This window comes from Amblyomma maculatum, chromosome 1 (assembly GCF_055883805.1).
Source record: "Amblyomma maculatum isolate TAMU_Amacu chromosome 1, ASM5588380v1, whole genome shotgun sequence".
Lineage (NCBI taxonomy): Eukaryota > Metazoa > Arthropoda > Arachnida > Ixodida > Ixodidae > Amblyomma > Amblyomma maculatum.
In genome coordinates, this window is record NC_139344.1 from 98,263,029 (window position 1) to 98,282,504 (window position 19,476).

The 19,476-nt window shown below is 48.3% G+C and overlaps 1 protein-coding gene across 1 annotated transcript in view; it reads left to right on the forward strand.

The window, feature by feature from the left end:
- LOC146203285 (synaptogenesis protein syg-2-like) overlaps positions 1-19,476 on the forward strand; it is a 100,006-nt gene that overhangs the window by 32,879 nt on the left and 47,651 nt on the right. The window contains exon 5 of the mRNA XM_084602993.1: positions 17,395-17,700. Coding sequence (XP_084459119.1) covers positions 17,395-17,700 — 306 coding nt within the window. The remainder of the gene's footprint in view (positions 1-17,394; positions 17,701-19,476) is intronic.

The window sequence follows — 19,476 nt, forward strand, 5'->3', positions numbered from 1 at the left end:
ACACACACACACACACACACACACACACACACACACACACACACACACACACACACACACACACACACACACACACACACACACACACACACACACACACACACACACACACACACACACACACACACACACACACACACACACACACACACACACACACACACACACACACACACACACACACACACACACACACACACACACACACACACACACACACACACACACACACACACACACACACACACACACACACACACACACACACACACACACACACACACACACACACACACACACACACACACACACACACACACACACACACACACACACACACACACACACACACACACACACACACACACACACACACACACACACACACACACACACACACACACACACACACACACACACACACACACACACACACACACACACACACACACACACACACACACACACACACACACACACACACACACACACACACACACACACACACACACACACACACACACACACACACACACACACACACACACACACACACACACACACACACACACACACACACGCACACACACACACACACACGCGCGCGCGCGCGCGCGCTGACACAGGCGTCTTCTATTCACGGCGCAGTGCATTTTTGCATTTATGTACAAGGCGCGCTCTCGCGTGCTCGAAATAATTATGTCATAAGGTGGCCTGAAAATGTTGTTTTCCAGAAGAGGCAAAGAGCGCTTGGCACGGCACCCTGTGCGTGACCCCATAATCATTTTCGACGACTACATCAGAACAGCGTATTTTCAAAGCGAAGAATAACTATTACACTCCTAGCGCGAATAGAAATTTTATAAGTGGAGGCAGTAACCCATTGGGTCATAGCGTGAAGAATTCGTGCTGCTCACTTCTCTCGTGTGGTTTCCGCTGCTGACGAGGGAGTGCAGGGCAAGGTAGAAGTATTGCTGTGGAACGGACTGAGCGTGGCTTTGGTGGTATTTGTTCGGCGAGCACTTTACTGATGTTTTATAATAACAAACACAAAACCTTGGTATGTTGATCTGTGAGGAATGCTTCATTGCATAGTTGTGTGGCTAGATAGGCTATTTCAGCGAGAGCTGCCGGTGCAACTTATGTCCCGGTCACACCAGCAGTGGAAACACGGTTATGATAATGGCTGTTACCGAAGTAAATACGGGTATCAAGAATCAACGTTCACCATTGTCACACAGCTTGACACTACTCTCAATTAGGCAACCAATGACCTTTTGTGTGCCACAGGCAAAGTGACGCGGTGACGGGTAAAGCAACTCAGCATTTGCAAATATCATAGTTAATCGAAACACTTCGTTTGGTAGCAGCCCTGTCTCCACTGTCTGCGCGCCAAGCTAGCCCCATCTTGAAGCGGATCTCTGACGTCGTTGTCAGACAAGCGAGTTGAGATTTATGTTTCTCCCAACTATTTAGCCCTAGATTAAAGAAACGTTTAAAATGGATCCTCCTTGATGGCTGATGACCTGTACTGAGCTGCTGGTAGGAGCTATAACTGCGACACAAGCGCGGCTCATGCGGTTCACTTCAAAGCGACTTCACTTCAAAGTGGCCCACTTCGAGTCATGACTGGTTGGACTGAAACAATCGTCTCTTGTGAAAAAAGTATGTTATGAAACAGTAGGGTCGACCATGCCATAATTATACCATTTACTTTCTATAGCGCAGACAATTCCGCAGAGCTATTAGTAGGACTTGTGTCTTGTCTCTTCCTTTCTTCTGTTCTGTGCTAGACTTCAGTTATGCTAAACAGAAACCAACTTCCCAACTTCATGTTTTAAGAAACAAGGGTGTAGTACATCCCAGAGAGCTCTACCGTTCATCTCGCTTGTGGGCTACACCACTGCGGTAAGCTTGCGGTGTCCGGTTCTGCCAGCGTTTCAACGCTAGTCTTCCGCTGAGAGGTCGTCAAACCACTCCCGCTGCAGGTGCGGCATTGCTACTGCCGGACAGCGCCATAAGCCGTAGCTTGAGCACCATGGCATGGCACTACAGTAAGCTATATCGTAAGGCGGTACTCGAAGGCTGTAAAAAGGTCCGCCAGGCGCCGCATTATGCACTTTCTGCTTGATGGTATTGCTCTTCAAACGCAATTTCATGCTAATAATGTTAATTGTGAAAGGGGCCAGCTCGTGAGCGTTTCACCCTGAGACGACAACGTGCAGCGCCCGTTCACAAGCGTCGCCATTTTTAAGGTTAATGACAGAAGAATGCGTCAAGCTCAGTTTGCGATACCGGGGTTAGGGGCGTAACCTTGATGCGTTCCGCTCGACGAACACTAGCAGCCACGATTAGCAAAAGTCACTATTATCGTAACCGCTGAGGCGTTTGACCTATCATTACTGCTATTGAAATCTGTCAGTGGACATTCTAACTACATAGAGCCAGGCGTCTTCTAGATGTCGGATATTTGTCCCAAGAGATTATTACTAGAACGTGGATTTTTACATTTTCCGAAAGCCCATTTTCCCAGGCGCTGCAACACTGGTTGTTCTGGCTCTTTGGGTATGGGAAACGGTTAGCCGAAGAGCGCATTCTGCCACACCCGCAAGCGCACATCATTCGGTGTGAATGCTACCGGTTCCATTTTCGGTCCCGCCTCGGCGCCACTAATGTGCACGCCGCGAGCTATGTGCCCTAGTGGGTGGTTACAGCAGCGAGAGTTCCTTTGCTGCTGGATCTAAGCCGATGACAGTTTCGAAATTCTAAAAACTATATCACTATTATTAATTTATAGCAACGAATATCTAATTGCAATAGCACATATAAATGCAGTAGGTAAAAATTAACTGATCGTTTTCAATTATCAGCTGACCAGTCGAAATGCCTTTCCAAGGACGTTTTACCAATACACGCGCTTTTAGGACATCAGTGAACTCCGATTTCTCTGTTTTTATCCAACATATCAGAATGAAATTTTCTAGGCGGCTTCTGCAATGGCTGGAGAATCAAATAAATCCATGATTTAAAAACGGGCTTTTGATAAAAATAGAGCGTTTCGGCCCACACCCCCTTCAAAAATGTTCAAAAATCCAGTGCTTGCTTCCCTGTGAAGGGTACTCTGCCACTTTAAGAGTGCATATGCTAAGAAGTCAGATTATCAGGGGACCAAATTGGTCGGGGCGCCACAGGTTTCCAGTTCAAAGCCATCTCAAAGAAAAAATTCTTTCATTCCTTCCCCAACTAGCCTCCTCTACCCTCCTATTCTTGTTTTTCCTGAATCAAAAGCTCATACAACACCGCCAGTCATGAGCGCGCTGCCCAGACGACGACAGTTCCTCTTGTCGAAATGTTGGCCTCTGTACGACTGAGGCTCCCCGTCAACTCTTGTTTGATTTTGACTTCATGTAGGCATATTCATCACCTCATTCTACCATAAAATTAAGAGGAATTTAAGCTACGCCTTTAGGACATGACTCGACAACTTTAATGGCGCCACGTGACATCTGCTCTTGAGGATCCTCGTTCGCATACATGCATTTTGTCAGTCGCTTGAGCAGTAATCTTTTAATCTGTGCGTCTTTATGCTCACCGGCATACAGTCCTAAACTACCGTATTATATGGAAGATCATCCGACGTAGGTATAAACTTGGCTTTACCTAAAACCGTGCGAACACGCCTGCGTGGCCTATAGGGGTACTATGTCTGCCTCGGGATCCAAGGGGAAGGCTGGATACCAATCAGACACTTCCATCTGAAAGGCGAAGCCGAAGTTAACATTGCCTGCCAGCTCGTCCATGGCACGTGGTGTCGTGACGTCACACAACGCGACGGCCAGTCAGTGCACCGCTTTGTCCCCCGCCAGAGCCATGAACGCGATGTTTCGTCATAAAACCGAAGCCGGATATTCTGGAAAACGCAAACCCGTGCTACTTGACGTCGTCGTTCTGCAGTTGCCAAGCCATCGGACTGCTATTGGAGTAATGTTTGGTACACAGCGTGAAATACGGACCGCGTACAAAGAGCGAGTATATGTAGCTAAATACGACGACGAACATGTGGTCGAGTTACATGCAGAAAATGCAGCGTGAACGCCCGTCCAACGGTGCAGAACATCTTGTGGGACTGCTCTGGTTACCCCAAGATCAGAAGAAAATGCCTTCTATAGCCATTGCACCGCATTCAGTGGTTAGACAACACCGAGAAACGACGCTGGGACCAGACCCACCTGCTATCCCTCTGGGAGTTTGCACGTGAGGCAGACATCGGCGTATAAATGTGATCTCCAGTTCCCTACTTCCCCTCTCTCGTCAAGAGGTCTCCAGGCCAGCTCCATTTAATAAATATTACTCACAGCGCTAGAACAAGTGAAGCTCAGGACTTGCAAGAAATGGATCCTGGTGTTCAAGCATGTGAAACCACTTCTGAGAACTAATCACCCGTCTGGAATCAGGGACCCCCACTACAAACAGCTCTCTTTTTTTTTTCTTTTTGTTTAACGCAGACTCATCGACAGCTACAACGCTACATATATAGTGGTTACCAAAAAGAGGCAACTATGCTAGCTAGGTAGCCATGTGAGGCTTTCCTGTTAATGTGATTTTGCCTGTTTGGTGGACTAAAATTTTCACATTCTCCTTTTGACGAAACCAAAATACTCCAGGCTACCCTGGGTAAGTGCACAGTGCATAACAAAGGCACGTGTGCCCTTCCTATTTTAATGCGACAGTTTCTTGTATGGAACCCTAGCAGCGTCACTCAAGCACAGTGTAGGAAATGAAGACTCCATCGCCTTTTACACTACTGCGCGTTCGGAGCACACCAGCATGCTGTGTCGTACTGTATGTCACCTGCTAACGCGTTCGTAATTGTGCCTGCTGTTGAATACTTGCAGGTTACTACAGGTGAGCATTTTAAGTTTAAAGAAATGCCATATTATGTAGCACATAATCTGCAAAAGATTGTCTTGCAGTCTATCAAAACTGGTGGCATAGCCCCTTTAATGACGAATATTTGTGCTCCTAATTATTTTTTCGCTCTTGAAAATGTTTTGATGTTTACGTATAATGTTTAGGCAGGGTGACAAAACATTTAAAACTAAAGGCTCAAGGGCGGTCGTAGTATTAAGAGAATTATCGCAAGGCTTCGCGGAATTCAAGATATTTGATGTTTACATTGCGCAGGCACGCGTGAAGACACACTGTCTCTAAGTAGCATATAGCAGCGAACCAGGATTAGGGTTCCGCTCTTTGTTTGCCGCTAATTTACGAAGGAATTATTGACACTTTATTCAATGGGGTTTTGAAGATGACCGTCTGTTTCCATGCTCCGTACTACTTTAATATAATTTAGAAGATTCGAACAGAAATCGAAGGAAATATAAAAGAAGGAACAAAGAACCAAGGTTGCAGCTTCACGCGTATTTAGTGCAGTGTAGCTGTAACGGATGCAGCATATGAAGAAAAACTGCGTCAATCTTTTCTCAGCTGCTCCCCCTTTTCGCAGCCAGAACTAAAGCTGTTCATGCCTTTTGCACTTATTATTTCGGTCGTCAGCTCGTTTATTTCTCCTGTCTTGGCCTTCCTCATCCATTCACTTGATCGGTCGTATGTTTACTCTTAGTATAAGGAGCGAAATGATAGGAAGACATAATTACCAACGTGGACAGAGCCCTTGTTCTTTCATGCTGGAAATAATGTCTTCCTGTCTGAAAGAATATCCACCCCAGCTTTATATTTTGACGAACAAAAGGAAGAGCAACGGAAACAGAACGAGTCCCTGGAGGGGACTAAGCAAAGAACGTAGTCTCACAAGCATGGCAGCTGCAGTCCACGAAGGACCGGAAACTCATCGCGACAGCAAGAGCACTTGTTTTATGTTGCCTACATTTGTAAACAAACAATAATTACACACAAGTACCAGCCAACGACGTACTCAGACTAGGCGAGGCATGAATAACTGACATATGTAGACGTAAAGGAACTCTCGAAGAAAAGAATGCTTGTTTCTATGTGGCGTGTGTTAAGGTTTGGGCCGAACTTTCGTTCAGCCTTCTTCCGAGACAGTCCGTTGCTGCCACCCGGGGAATGAGCACAGAGAAAAGAAGAAGAAGATAACAAACCTGCACCGCTGGTTCATCCTGGAAGTTAATTTTCGACGTCTGCTTTCTTTTCCAAGCGCCTTGCAGAAAGAACTGGTAGCTAAGACGCGTTAGGTGTTCTTTAAAAAGTACTAATATTGCTAAAGTAGAACGAGCGAAATGCCCCGACTTCGCTGCCAGGGAGACGATGATTGTAGAGGGGGTAGCATAGATTAGGTTAGCACTGATGAGTGCAGGATAACAGATCAGTATGATACGAGAGACAAGATTACACAGAAGAGATAAGCACCCGCAGTGTCATTCCGCGATGCCCATTTATGGCTGTTTCATGCTTAATACGACTTTCGGCTATAAGGAAGGTTGTGGTAATCTTCTTTTGTTCTTTTTTTCGTCATGGCTTCACAAAAGGATAAGACAAGTGGTCAGCGTCACATCGGCTAGAGTCATCACATTATACAAGAGGCATGCTTTTCGGAAAGGCCAGTCCGCATCAAATGCATTATGTACGCACGCTTTTTTGATGCCGTTTGTTTACTTGTTCGGCAGTTTTATGCCGCATTGGTGCTTGCAAAAACGTGACTTGATTCATCGCTATTTTCGCCTGCATATGCCTCTCGCTGATGCAGAGTGGTTGTCCGACATAAAGTTTGCACTCGCTTGCCAAAGGAGTTTAAGCAAGGGCTCGTCTTTTACGGCTATACTTTCCCAGAGGTGCCCCACGCTCGTGTAGTCTCTCACTGCGGTTGGCAGGAATATAGGAAACAAGTATAAACCGGCTTGTTTATTGCTTCCCGTGAATAAGCATTAAGAACGAAAGAAGGAAAAAGGGTGACAAGGACGGGAGGAGGAAGCGTCAACGCGCGTCCCATTGAGGTCAGCGGACAAACACCAAACGCCGTGCGTCGTTCTTGCTGCCGCCCTGCCCCGTCGCCCGTGTCAGCTTGGGAGGAAGCAGAAAAAAAGGGGGGGGGGGGGGCGAAAGCAAATCGCAGCCCATCGCGTCGGCGACGGCGTAGTCATTGTAGCAACGACTGGAAATACGCGAGCCGCGACGTCTTCTTGTTCCCCCCTCTGGTGCTGCGTCAAATTATCTTCTTTGCCGCTCGCAACGGTGTGATTTACGAGCGCCTAAAGTTTCGAGCGAGTTTCTTCGCGTCCGCGACGAGGGCATAAATAGCGGCGCTCCGTTTGCAGATTCGCGCCCCAGCGAGTCATTTTCGTTTTCCGCGCGTCCCCTATGAAGGAGACAAAGTGCACCAAGGGCGTGTTGCATTCAGCGCCGGCCTCGCTGCACTGCCCGTCAACAGGGTAATTGCTGGCAGCGCTCCAAGGGGACGCTTCCTGTTTGCCTCGTAACGCGATTATGGTCGGACCGGCCGCCGCCTGCCAGACGGCAGCGCCCGCGCTGGACACGTGTAGTCGCAGCGCGCTCTGACTCAATAATTACGGCGCCTTTGACTGATTTAATGCTGTGCATCAAACGGCACACCCTGGTACCGTTACGGCTGCATAATTTGGCAGCGACGAAAGGAGAGTGCTGAAACGACTGCTCGCTCGGGACACAATGAAAAGGCCCCACGTCGTGCTCTACGAGCTTTTGGAGTGTCCTGTGTAAGCAGAAAACGAGGTTAGAAAAAGCACAATGGCTGTCTTTTTCGCGAGTGCAAGGTGAAGCCTTTCCAAAGCTCAGACCAATTTTGTATGGTAAGTGGCGGAATTGCTAGTCGCGGTGGAGAAACAATAACCGTCTCAATTGTTGCCGGTAAGGGAAGGCTTTGCACGGGAAGTTATCGAGCGTAATGAGGACAATAAGCGGTAAAGGGTGCTGCCAACAGTATTCGCACATTCTATGTCGATTAAGTCACGGGAAACGTCACAGGCACATATAATTAGAGGCACTCTGGCGAGCGTGGACGGTGGACAGGCCGAGCGGCACTGTGAAAACAATGGATCCAGTGGGATTTAGGCAGCACCCTGTTCAAGTAGCGTACACACGAATGTCGCGTATGTAGGTGAAATAGGCGCCCGTTATACTCACAAAAGAAAGAAACTTGTGCATGGAGAGTTTTAGTCGCCAGTTACCGGATTAAGAATAAGGTGTGACCAGATGTTTACCCTGTGGTGATATGGGAACAACCAGCGGCAGCTGCACAGGTCGTGTGTAATGACAAACGCTGATGCTAGTAAAGTGTTTAGTGCGCAACTCTTGGTTGGTGTGCGGGCGTCTGTTGTGTTTGTGCCGTTTTGCGCGGGTTAGCGCATTAGGTTCAAAAGGGTTTGTCGGGGTATAGTTGTAGGAGTGAAAGTGTGCGTTCCGAGTGCGTCACTACACTATGGATTTGGGGTTACTGTTTTGGGTGTGCGGCCTTGGTATTGTTGATGTAACCCGGCTCAACGAGCAGTCATTTGGTTTATGTGTACGTGGTTGGGCGTGGGAGGGCACGGTGTGAGAGACAAACCTCTACACGATCTTTTATAACCGTTTGCATAAAGCTGTCGCTGCGAACTTTTCGCTTCATCAGTCGTGAAAGCACAAGCATGCGCTTGTGGTGCATATTTTGCGATACATATTTCTGCTAGTAATGCACATTTCGGAACGGTGTAAGTGACCGCGCACATGGAGAGATTCCTAGTAAGCGGTGGGAACTTTGCTGGAGAGTTTCGCACCGTAACATAAGCCAGCAACACTCCTGACCCACACCCGGGTGTTCAGCCACCATCCGGTAGCCGGTGGTGGCAACCTCCTCCCGGCATGCAACGTTCTTTGTCGGAGACGCACTGTGCGCCAGCAGTTATCGAGTGAAATTGCCGGGTCGTTGGAGCGGTCGCAGCCACACGCACTCGGTGTCCCACGGCCCTCGAGAAGCCCTTGGCGTCGTTCTCAGCGCCAGCCCTTCTGCCGCCGAAGCACCAGAGGTGGCGCTAAACTCGGCCCTTGCCCAATGCCGCTGCTGGAGTCGAATTTATGATTGCAGTTCCCGCATGACATTTGCCTTTCCCGTCACGTATCGCCGTGCGCGCTGGTACGCAATGCTGCGAAACGAGCGGTGCGTCGGCCTTAGCCCGCTGTCGTGGATCCAGACATGGTAACGAGCCTTCCCCGCGCATAACGGATATTCACTTTTTTCCAGCTTCCGAGCCAGCACGTGTCGACAGCTTTTCTAGACGCTGATTGCCAAGGGCGGCACCTACGAGGGGAGGAGAGGGTTGCGACGCGGCTTGGTTTCCGCCGGGTCGTTTCTTCAACTTTGTAGTGCAGCCACGCCGGGGGAGTTCACCGCTTTCCAGGAGAATAAGGAACTCGCAACGAACAGCGCGTCGAGTGTGCCCAGGATGCAGCGAGCGAAGAGAGTTCAAAAAGAGAAGAGAATGCGCCCCCTCTGAAAGTGAGCTGTAGGTTCTCATTTACATCTCCTAGGCAGAGAGAATATGCTGCCTGCCACGTGCGCCGCCTGCTAGAGACAAACACGCTCAAATCCCCTCTATTCGTCAAGAGAAAGTAGAGAAAAAAAACAACCTTTCTGTACCATGAAATAGAAGCCACAACCAGCCACCACTGCGCGGTAAGGCAGGCACGAGTGCGCGGAGCAAGACGAGATGCTCTGATAAAAAGAAAGAAAACAAAGGAGGTCGGCGGAAGTAACAAGGAGCCGAAAGGTGCTAAGACGCGCAAGGAAGGAAACAGAGAATAAAGTGACGGCGCGACGTGGGAGCCGTAATCAGCTGAACCTATATTTCGCGCTGCAACGCTACACCGTTGGCCGCCTGTCGTTTCGGGTGCGCAGTCGGCCTGCGCGCTAAGCAGTGGGCCTCTCTGGCGGCGAGGGCCGTTTGCACAGAGCGCCGGCGGACGCGGTGTGCGGCGGGATCCGGCGCTGCTCAATCCGGCGGCTGCCAGGAGAGCAGGCAGGCTTCCGCGTCACGTCCTTCGTCGAGGCGCTGATGGCTCGTGGAGCCGAATGGATGTCATGTTGAGCTCTCTTCGGCCGACGTCTTAAGTGCCCGGCTGCGAATATTGCTTTGAAAGCAGTCCTCACCTCTCGCGCCCAACTTTACTTTTGTTCGCCGGGCTCTTAGACCCGAGATCGGAGGGCTTTGACGCAGGCGGCAAGGAAGGGGCAGAAACAATGCTCAGTCGTAAGGCGAGAAATAACACGGGAGAAAAATAGCCTCTTCCAAATCCCCTTCTTTTTGTGCGCGCACATTCAGGCGTCTACGTCATGGCGGCACGCATTGTGTCCACCGTCGATATATCGATCTGTTGCGTAATCAGGACGGGCTGGGTAATTGCGTATCTTTGAAGTGAAACCTACGACGCAGAAACGGCTTTGGCGGCGAAGCGGAGTTTCGGGCGCCATCAAACTGCCGCGCAGTCCAGCACCGTTCGGCGGGTGCTGCGGGTAAGATGCAGTAAGGTACAGAGAATCGTTTGTATTGCGCACTAATATGGGGCCGCAGAATATGGATCTCAGGCTTATTGTCTGTATATGCCATGTCATGCACCGCCGGTGGTATCGTATAGCTATACATGCGAAATATGTTTGCGGTAGCTCGGCAGTCATCAGTTATGGAGACAGAAAAATAAGGATTCCTGTGCTGCTCCAGTGTTTCAAAGAGGAACGCAGTGTAGAGAAGGGATGAGAAAATGAGAGAACAAGACGGGTGCTTGTGAGCTGAACCGGTAAGCAGGTGTTTCGGTTCCATCACTTGAAATGCCTAAAAGAGCAACAAGGAGGTCTGCGCTAAATTACTGCCATGTAATGAACACTGTAAACAGTGCAACCTAACATTAACTTCCCTGTCAACCAAGAACCGCTTGCACTGCGGTGATATACGAAATCCATGCAAGTATTTCTATCTTTCCGACAGCTACTATTACAATTCATTTGAGGGGCGAAACAATGACGACTTCGGGCTCATTCCAGTCGTCCGGAGCACCCTGCAAATTTTAAAAGGAGCAAGTTGTGTAGGAAGTCTACTGACTTCACCTTCATGGTAAAGCTAAAACTCAGGATCTCGGCCCGAATTTCCCACTGAAACAGCCCTTAAAATTCGCGAAAGAAGAAAACTTGCTCGGGATTGCCATTTATAATACGCCGGTAGCTTGCGTCGCAACATCACGTGGCGCTTCGTCTGGCAAGACGGCTTGGCGCCCACGAGTTCATGTTGCCATCCCCGATCATTCGTGGTCGTCGTGAATAATACGCGGCACCTATGCGATTTGAGAAATTTCGCTTAGTGTAGGAGAAACGGTATTAAATCAGGTATTGCGGCGCCTCTTTGGCGCCAGTTAGGCATGCTTATTCACCATCACAGGCATATGCCAGCCTTCATGGCGCTGACGGCGACAGCATCGTGCAGCTGATTAAGTACACTGTAAACATGAACAAGCCCCAGAAGGAGCATAAATGGTTGACGTCGCCTTTTATACTCCTTACTGCGAAACTGTGAAACTCCTTATAAGAAGTAAAGATTACGATATCCACTTTTTATTACTGTCGCAAAATTAAGCAGTAAAGTTGAATCTTGACGAGGGGGGGGGGGGGGGTTATGCTCCTTCTACAAACAGGAATTTGCCGGCATCAACACTCCCCCTGACCTTAAAGGGTTTTAAAGACTCCTTTCTCAGCGTCTGGGTGCTCGGCCACCGCCTGGCGGCAGCTCACTCTTCGCTGTGCTTATACAGGCTTTGTCAGAGTTGCGCGAAGGTGCTGCATAAGCAACCAAGCTGTGCAGCGAAGCCAACGTCGTCTTTGCAGGAGTCAAGCAGCCAGACTGGAAAGTAACTGAGAAGTGATTACTTTGGCTCCAATAAAAGAAATAAGACACCGTCGCTGCAGTTTGCAAACATAGTGGCATGCCGTACCCACGGCGGATAATGCAATGCAGCCAGAGTGCCCATCGTGTTGGCTTCATCTTGCTACACAGTTGCTTGGCGGCGAAAGAAAAGGAACACGGAACTCTGACAGTGCTAACAGGTGACAGCATCATCATTGCTGCTGGCTCGTTCGTGGCTCTGCTTGTGTTTTTTAACTTGTGCTTACCATCATACAAGACATCGGGTTACCGACGCCTTCTGGAAAATAATGCTGCACAGACTTCTTCTGAAGACGCCAGCAAGTTCAAGGAACGCTTCGTGCTGCACTCTGGCGCCGCCGACCCGCGAGAGGCCTAGCCAGGCTAGGGTGTCTGGCGAGGCCTAGCTTCGCTGAGCCAACATTACGGTGGGCGAAGCATCGGCTTTCATGATCTCCGTCACCGCCTGCTCTTCGACGTTCTTTTTTTTTTTCTTTTTTTTTTGTGCGCGCTCGCCGTGATACGAAGACTGTGGTCCATCGACCTGTGCAACAACCATCAACCTGTGCTCAAAGAAACTGTGTGTTGAAGCAACGCTGAAGATGTAGTCTGCGTAACAGACAAATGTTCACTGCTGCCGCTTCGATGGGTTAAGATGGATATGGGTGGGTGACGCGCGTTTCCTCGTAGCCGATGACCCCTCTTTCGTTCGTTGCTACTTTACGTGCAGCGGCCGTGATAACCAGTATAACCAGCATTTTCATTGGCTGAAATTGAGTGAAATTGCTGTTATGCTGTTTAGGTCATTTACGCATGGGAAAGTATGCCAGTATTCATTCACTTTTCAAGTACAGACTGCGACATTCGCAAGGAATGAGGGGGGAGGGGGGCACAATGGCTTTGTCGTCGTCCTGCGAAGCCAACTTATCCAGCGATCACTAATGTAAGTACGATGAAAATTAATTTTTACTTTTCGTAGAAGGAATGCAATGGCAGTGCAGTGATGCCTCGTTGCGTTATTATTCCCAGCTGTATCAACAGTTCTGGGATTTAAACTTCCTCATTATTATTTATGTCCTACTGTCACGGTGACGCTGTTCAGGCTATGATCGCGGTGAAAATTAAGGATTGGGCTTCGTGTATTTTGATAAATTATGTATGGCAACAAGAAAAGTATTACCTGTATTAATGGGTGGTTTTCTCCGTGTTTTAGAAAGACCCAGCGACGCAACTGAAACATGTAGCGCTTATTCTTTGTATTCGTAGCATGGTAAATGGCGTTGTCCTAACGAAGTGAGACATTTGAATCACAGGCTACGAAAATGTTCCTTTCTGCTTGGTGGTGTAGAAATGCAGCGTGAAATGTCGGCAGCGGACATGAGGCGGAAAAGACTGCGCGCTACCTTTTTTGTTGGTTAGGCGACCTGTTCAAACATTTGTCAACTTTGAGCGTTTTCAGCTTCTCGCATCGCAAAAGTGCAAAAATTAGCATATTCCGTTTTGTTTCTTCGTTTCCGGTTTGCTTTCGTGCTGCTCTTCAAACTGCCAATACCGAGAAGGCAACGACGAAAAAGATAAAAATCACTCGATAGACTCTGGCCGCGAATGCGAGGGCAAGAGCAGAATAGAAGGCAGGCTGGAAATGAGGATGTGAGGGCAGGGGTGGACACGAAATGAGTTTCACTGTACAATGAACCTTCAAGCTGCCCCGACTTGTCGTCCCCGCGACGCGTACGCGGAACGGCGACGCCCTAACAATAGAGAGTTTTAGCTTACCGTGATCCGCGATCCGCTACTGGGATCCGCCACCGTGCTTTACACTGCGCATGCCCAGACCCCCCTTGACGCCGACAGATGGCGTCACATACTGGATGTCGGCACACAGACCTGCCGCGTTGGGACCAATCAGCTTGACCGCCCCGCCCATTCGCGGTAGAGACCCACGGTGGCGGATCGCGGATCACGGTAAGCTAAATCTCTCTAATGCACCGCTGCGTGTGTAAGCCCCGGGTCTTGAGTTCACATGGTATAATTTCACCTAAAATTTAAACGTTCGTCTAAAACGTATGAGGAACTCATTAATTCGAATAACCTGCAGTACAAAAATAGTCACACTGCTCCTTTCTGTGTAGTAAACCAGTCAAAAGCAATGCGAAAGTGCCAGTATGTCTGTAACAATTTTTTTTCCTTTTATTCTTCACAAGGAAAAGGTCCTCAAGCGACTCTTGTTTCAATTCGCCGCATCGCATCAGTGGGCATGAAGAGACAGTGCAGGTCCTAATATTCTGCAAAACGTGTTCAGCAGCTCTCAGCCGACTAGAAACGGGTAGTTGTTAGCCAATAGACTAGTTATAATACAGGTGTATGCACTGGCGACAATCGCTCATCGTAAAAAAATAAATTTCAATAATGGCGGTTTCATTAAAAGTATATTCCTTATTGGTTTATTTGCACTTGACTGCAACTGAACTCGAACTGTCTAATATCATGCGAGCTTTATATGTGTACAACTGTTTTAGTGGTCTTTGTTTCATTTTTCTTACAGAAGGAGCCTCCTTTCTGTAAGCAGCGATAACAAGAGATGCTTAACGTCGACGAGCAATGACTCAAAAGGTGTCCTCCACGGTTAAAGTGTGCCATCTCTGTTTTTCCTTTCCAGACGGGATACCCTAGGAGAGCGCAGGTCAAAGCATTCCACCTTTGGTTCTCAGCAAAGTTCCAAAGCCAGCTGCCAATACTGGACTGAAATGTTCTGTACCAATAAAAGCATTCATTGAAATCAGTGTTTGCAATTCCATTGATGCATCCACTCTGGAACACAAAGTTCTAAAATTATATTTGTGTAGAAGTGCTGCGTTTGAAGTGAGTTCCCTAATGAAAGCAACTAAACTCCTTTGACATCCAGAATGCACATTAGAGCAGTAAAAATTACTCCTAAAATTACCTTTCTTGAACTACTTCTACGGAAGGAGCCGAAATACTCCTGAGAGGACTCTTTAACAGTGCTATTAGGTGCCATGATAACTCCTTAGTGACCCCCACATATACTCCGAAAAAAACCCACCCAGTCCTCAGATTAGTAAAATGTTTACTCCTTTGAACACCTTAAATACCCCTCCGCAAGCACGAGCAAAGCAGATACTCTTTTTCTGGGGAGTAAAAAAATACCTTTTTGAGAGTGCGCTAGGCCGCAGGTCATTTACTCCTCTTTGGGTGGTTTTGAGTTCATAGTGTACAGAGGACCTCTGTTTAGCTCATTGTAACTTGCGGTTTTCGGCAAAACGGGATTGGTGAGGAGAACTACTGCCTTTATTAAAAATATACAGGAAACTTATTTTACTTCCGGGCCGCGCGTATGCTTTGTGTAGCCTGTCCAGTACTCTTAAAGGTCCACGGAAACGGCCCCCATGAAACCACTGATAAACGTGTTCAGTGTGTAGAACACATCCTTTCGAGCATTAACGCAAAGTATAACTCCTTGGAACAAAGCCAGCAATTTATTATTAATTTTTAAAAACAGCATTTTTTGAAATTCGCGGGCAGAGGGAATGTCGCTTGGCGGTGTCGCATGGAACTATTTCCTAATCCCGTGACGTCACGGGTCGGTTGACTGGCAAGCTTGCTAGAAGCTGCCATTCGCTGCGGTCACTGCAACCACGACGTCACGAACACACTTCCGGTAGCTGCGAAAGTCGTCTGTTCGTGCGCTGCTCGAACTCTGTGCGGGCTGTTACAGCTCGCCGCCCTTATTGGTTAGGTGGCCATTGCCCATTAAGAGCAACAACCGAAGCGACGCAGGGATCGGCAGAACGAGGCTGCATTTACAAATATCTTATTTATATAACGTGGTTTCAGGAGTATCGGAGTGTCGTCCGACGAGGCGTCAACAGCACGGTCAAGCACCGCACGATGGCAGCACCTCCTTGACCGCCGTAAACATCGCCGCTGTGGCCCCTCCTCCCGCATACCGTTCGCGAACGACACGGCGGATCGTTAGCACCGATGTCCGAAATAAAGCGTGCTAAAATTTGTTGGCGTCTGGAATATTGAGCCGAATATCAAGTATGAAGCCCTCGTGAGGATCGCTGACCAGCAGCAAATTGCTGGTAAGAGCGATAGCCGTGATACAAGCTAGTTTCTGCTCAAGCCAGCTGCCGCTGGTGCATTTCGGCTGATCCGATCTGCTCGTACTAGCTCTGCGATTAATGCGTCGGCAGAGTTAATCCTATAATTATTTTACTATGGCAGGATAGGAATCACTATAAGGCAGTTTCATAAGTAGACGATTTACGACAGCGTTGATCATGTTCCAAAGCGTCGACCGCCGCGGCTTCGAAGCGAAACAATAGGCTTAGCGACGACTAGGGACGGTCACACACGGCGCCGGCGTTCGCCGCGCTCGCACGTTCCACCCCCGCGGTAATTGTGTAACGTACCTCAGCCTGCTCGCGGCATCCCGTGCTGCAAGCGTTGCAAACTCGTGTACTTTCATAGCTAAGGCAGCGTATTTTTTGGCGTTCTGCTCAGCAACAAGCCGTTGAAACGATACTGTAGGCACGACAAGGCTTCAGTACGCAGTCGCTGTGCTGTCGACCGTAATCGAAGACGTCGGGCGGCACCATAATCTATACATCGATCTTTAAACGTGATACAGTGGGCAAATGAATAACTTTGTGAAGCAGACCCGCTCGTACGTTTCGCGCACTCGGGCGCCGACGAGTAGCTTCCGTCAACAGACGCCGTCATAACCTCGGCTAACGACGCAAACCGAGGTCGTCAAGCTCGGTTTGCGGTAACCGCGGTTAGTGGTGCAACCATGGTTTGGTCCGCCGTGTAACATAGGATAACCACGAGTTCGCGGTTACACTAACCGTCGCTGCGCGAACTGGCGAACTCCTCAGGCGTGTGCAAGCGAGGACGGGTTGGCGTGAGTACGCCAGCGAGCGAGCGCGCGGCAACCGGAAGTTCGTCGAAGTGACGTATGTCTGGGCGGAGCTTTGAACTTGCTTGTATTCTTTGTTTTTTTTTTTTTATGGCTCCCTTCGGCGTACGAGTTGAGAGGAAAAATTGGGAGGGTCATTTTTAATCGCCGATATCTCTGGTGTTGCAGAAGCTAGATCGAAAATTTTTGCGGGAGAATGATAGGTGGTTCAATAACTATCAGCGCTATGGCGTTGTTTACCCTTCTTTGTGACCCCTTTCAGTGGACCTTTAAGATCCGCAGGGCTGAGGATCAAAGATTTCTTCATCCTCGATAGATTTAGAACGCTGGCGACGCGTAACGATAGACAGTGGACGGTCTAGAAGCAAAACTAGGGGCGGGCATATTCTTCATTGAGAGTGCGCGTGCAATTGTTTTTTTTTTTTTTGCACCCCCGGCACCTGTAAAAGAACTTCGCATTTAAGATCTACTGTAGAAGACGCCGTCCACAGCATTTACAAGGCATGCTGTCCTTTTCTCTCCCTTGTGTCGCCTCTTGTGGCATCCCACCTGCAGTGAAGCCCGTGCGCGCGGTGATCCGGGGCAAGCAGGATTTCCTGTCCGCCGAGTTCCGCGCCGAGGTGGAGTGCGAGGCGGAGGGCTCCCTGCCGTCCGCGATCATCTCGTGGTGGCTGGACGGCGTGCGCCTGAACGCGTCGCTCGCCCAGACCCGCCTCTCGGCCGGCGGCAACGTCACCACCTCGCTGCTAGGCTTCGTGCCCAGGGCCAGGGACAACGGACGGCAGCTCAGGTGCGTCGCCACTAATCCCAGGATGGCTGGGCATGACCAGGTGGCCGACAGCTGGCTGCTGCAAGTGCACTGTGAGTAGCACTTCACGATCTTTCTTTGGCGTTGGCAGGAGAAACACATTTATTTATTTTTATTTATTTCGCAAATACTGCCAACCTTCGCAGAAGGCCTTGGGCAGGAGTGGGAATACATAGCAAAGAAATTAAAACAGACAAGAAAAAAAGCGTTACAAGATGCAAGGAAAATGAAAAAGACAAGAATAAATTAAAAATCCATATGCAGAAGACGAAGGTAATGTTCAACAATTTCGCGAAGGAACAGCAGTTTACGTTATGTAGCAAAACGCTGGAAGTGGTGGGCGAATATGTCTACTTAGGACAGGTAGTAACCGCAGATCCGGACCATGAAAAGGAAATAACAAGAAGAATAAGATTGGGATGGAGCGCATTTGGCAACCACTCGTAGATTATGACTAGCAGCTAACCGGTATCGCACAAGAGGAAAGTATACAACAGTTGCATCTTACCTGTACTCACTTATGGGGCTGAAACATGGAGGTTAACCAAGAGGGTTCTACTTAAGTTGAGGACAACTCAGAGGGCTATGGAACGAAAAATGGTAGGGGTAACATTAAGAGATAGGAAGCGTGCAGAGTGGGTCAGAGAAATAACTCAAGTTACTGACATTCTAGTGGCAATAAAAAAGAAGAAATGGGCATGGGCAGGACATGTAGTGCGAAGAGAGGATAACCGATGGTCGTTCAGGGTAACAAACTGGATTCCAAGGAAAGGAAAGCGTAGCAGGGGGCGGCAGAAAGTTAGGTGTGCGGATGAGGTTAAGAAGTTCGCAGGGGTCAAGTGGATGCAGCTATAGCACAGAACCGGGTTAACTGCAGAAATATGGGACAGGCCTTTCCCCTGCGGTGGGTATAGTCAGGCTGATGATGATGAGATTGAGGGTCCACCCCTATAGGCAAATAAGCACTGAAATCACAAAAGTGGTTTTCGCGAGCGTATACTGCTGCATCAGGAGCTTAAATGTCATTTACAACACAAATAGATTGACAAAGAGTTCAGGATGTCCTGAAGAATCGCATAAACAAAAGCGCTTTGCTTCAACTTTTTACAGGCGCTTTAGTTTTGATAAAAAAGATTTGACAGTCAGAGATTCCACATCGTCAGAAGGTAGAGCGTTCCACAGGCCTACAGTTCATGGAAAAAAGGAATTTTTGAAGGCTTCTGTTCTTCAGCTGTATTCGTTTAATTTTATTTAATTATATGCTCGTGTGTCTCGCCACGTAACAGGCTCGACATAGATGTTACTGTTTATACCGAGCTGTTTATTGTAGGTTAAATGCATGCATTTCATTCTCTCATAAGCGAACTTAGAAGCTTTACAACATTGCAGTTGTAAAGGTTCTAAGTTATCTTTTTCTACTAGAGCAGTTGATGAGGTGCGCCAACTGTAACAGCTATAGATGAATCGGGCTGTTTTTTTTTTTTTGTATTGATTCGAGTTTCATAATATTAAGTTGAGTATAAGGGTCCCACAAAGCCGAAGCCTATTAAAAAACGGGTCTTATAAATGTTTTGTAGGTTGTGAGTTTTATATCGTGAGAGACGTCTGCAAGGTCCTTCTCATGCAACCTAGCTTTTGCATAGCCCTTTTTTTAATATACGGAACATGCTCATTCCTCCTGAGGTCAGAAGTAAGAATTACGCCTAACTTGTTACTTTTAACAGACTACAGAAGGTTACCATTAACGGAATACGGAAAAATAAGGGGCTTCTTTTTGCGCGTTATTGTCAATGCTACATTTTTTTTTTGTTGTTTATTTTCATTTCCCA